Source organism: Tupaia chinensis, unplaced genomic scaffold (assembly GCF_000334495.1).
Source record: "Tupaia chinensis unplaced genomic scaffold, TupChi_1.0 Scaffold000129_1, whole genome shotgun sequence".
Classification (NCBI taxonomy): Eukaryota; Metazoa; Chordata; class Mammalia; order Scandentia; family Tupaiidae; genus Tupaia; species Tupaia belangeri.
Window position 1 is genome coordinate 799,264 of NW_006159598.1, and position 1,015 is coordinate 800,278.

At 66.2% G+C, this 1,015-nt stretch overlaps 1 protein-coding gene across 1 annotated transcript in view; it reads right to left on the minus strand.

Annotated features, from left to right (window-relative positions):
• The window catches only part of CTU1 (cytosolic thiouridylase subunit 1), a 2,704-nt gene extending 1,705 nt beyond the window's left edge, over window positions 1-999 (minus strand). The window contains exon 1 of the mRNA XM_006144673.3: window positions 802-999. Within this exon, the coding sequence (XP_006144735.1) occupies window positions 802-931 (130 nt within the window). The 5' untranslated portion in view covers window positions 932-999. The remainder of the gene's footprint in view (window positions 1-801) is intronic.
• Window positions 1,000-1,015: the final 16 nt, after the last annotated feature.

The window sequence follows — 1,015 nt, forward strand, 5'->3', positions numbered from 1 at the left end:
GAGGGGCAGGAGACGAGAGGTCGGAGTGCGCCCACTGAGAAGGCCTCTCCCCGCTGCTGGCTGTGAAAGTGGACCAGGGCCCGAGCCAGGGAATGCGCAGCCCCAGAAGCTGGAAAAGCAGAGAAGGGGGTTCTGCCCAGAGCTCCGGCAGGAAAGCCTAGCGGGGCTGGGGCCGGGGAGCCTCCGGAACTGCAGGTGACAACACCCCAGGCTGCCATAAGTCTTACTCCGTGCCTTTGACACTGGCTGCAGGGATTGAGGTCACGTGTGTAACATGTGCACACACAGACCACACGCTCTACTACTCAGCTGATGGTCAGAACAAGTCCGCGCATGGGACACGTTAACATTTCCGACGGGGGAAGTGCGGCGGGGTCAGGAACCTGCCCTGGCGCAGCTGGGATCTGGCTTAAAGCAGAATAGAAATTCCGCAGCTCTTTGTTCAAGGAGCTGAGGAGGGAGAGGCCACAGAGAACAGGGACACTGTGCAGGGACACCTGGATTGCGAGCGGACAGAAAGAGGCCGAGATGGTGGGAAACAAAGTAAGTGAAGAACGAAGATGCAGCCCGGTGAGGAACTCCACTCCCCGCCCTCTGCCCGTCAGCGCCGTCCAGGGTCCAGGTGTGCCGGCAAGACCAGCCGTGCCCCCGCCTGCCCCATCCTGTCCCCCCAAACCAGAGCAGATACAGGCCCCGCCCCCTCACTGGGACCTTCCCCTTAGTTCATGCGGTGGCGGGGGTCTCCCTCCCCCTCTCAGCCCGCCAGGTCCCTTCCCAGGCCTGGTCCCCTCCTGCGCTCACCCGTCACGATGTGCGTGGCTCCCACGCGGCGCGCCCCCTCCTCCAGCGCTCGGCGCCGCAGCACCCCGCAGAAGGTGCAGCAGGAGCGGCTGCGGCCGGAGCCGGCCGTGCTGCGGGCCACGGCGTCCATGGTCCAGCCCCCGAAGAGGTCCGCGTAGGCCACCACCGTGAGCGGCAGGTCCCCCTGCGCCGGCCGGGGCCGCCCCGCCGCCAG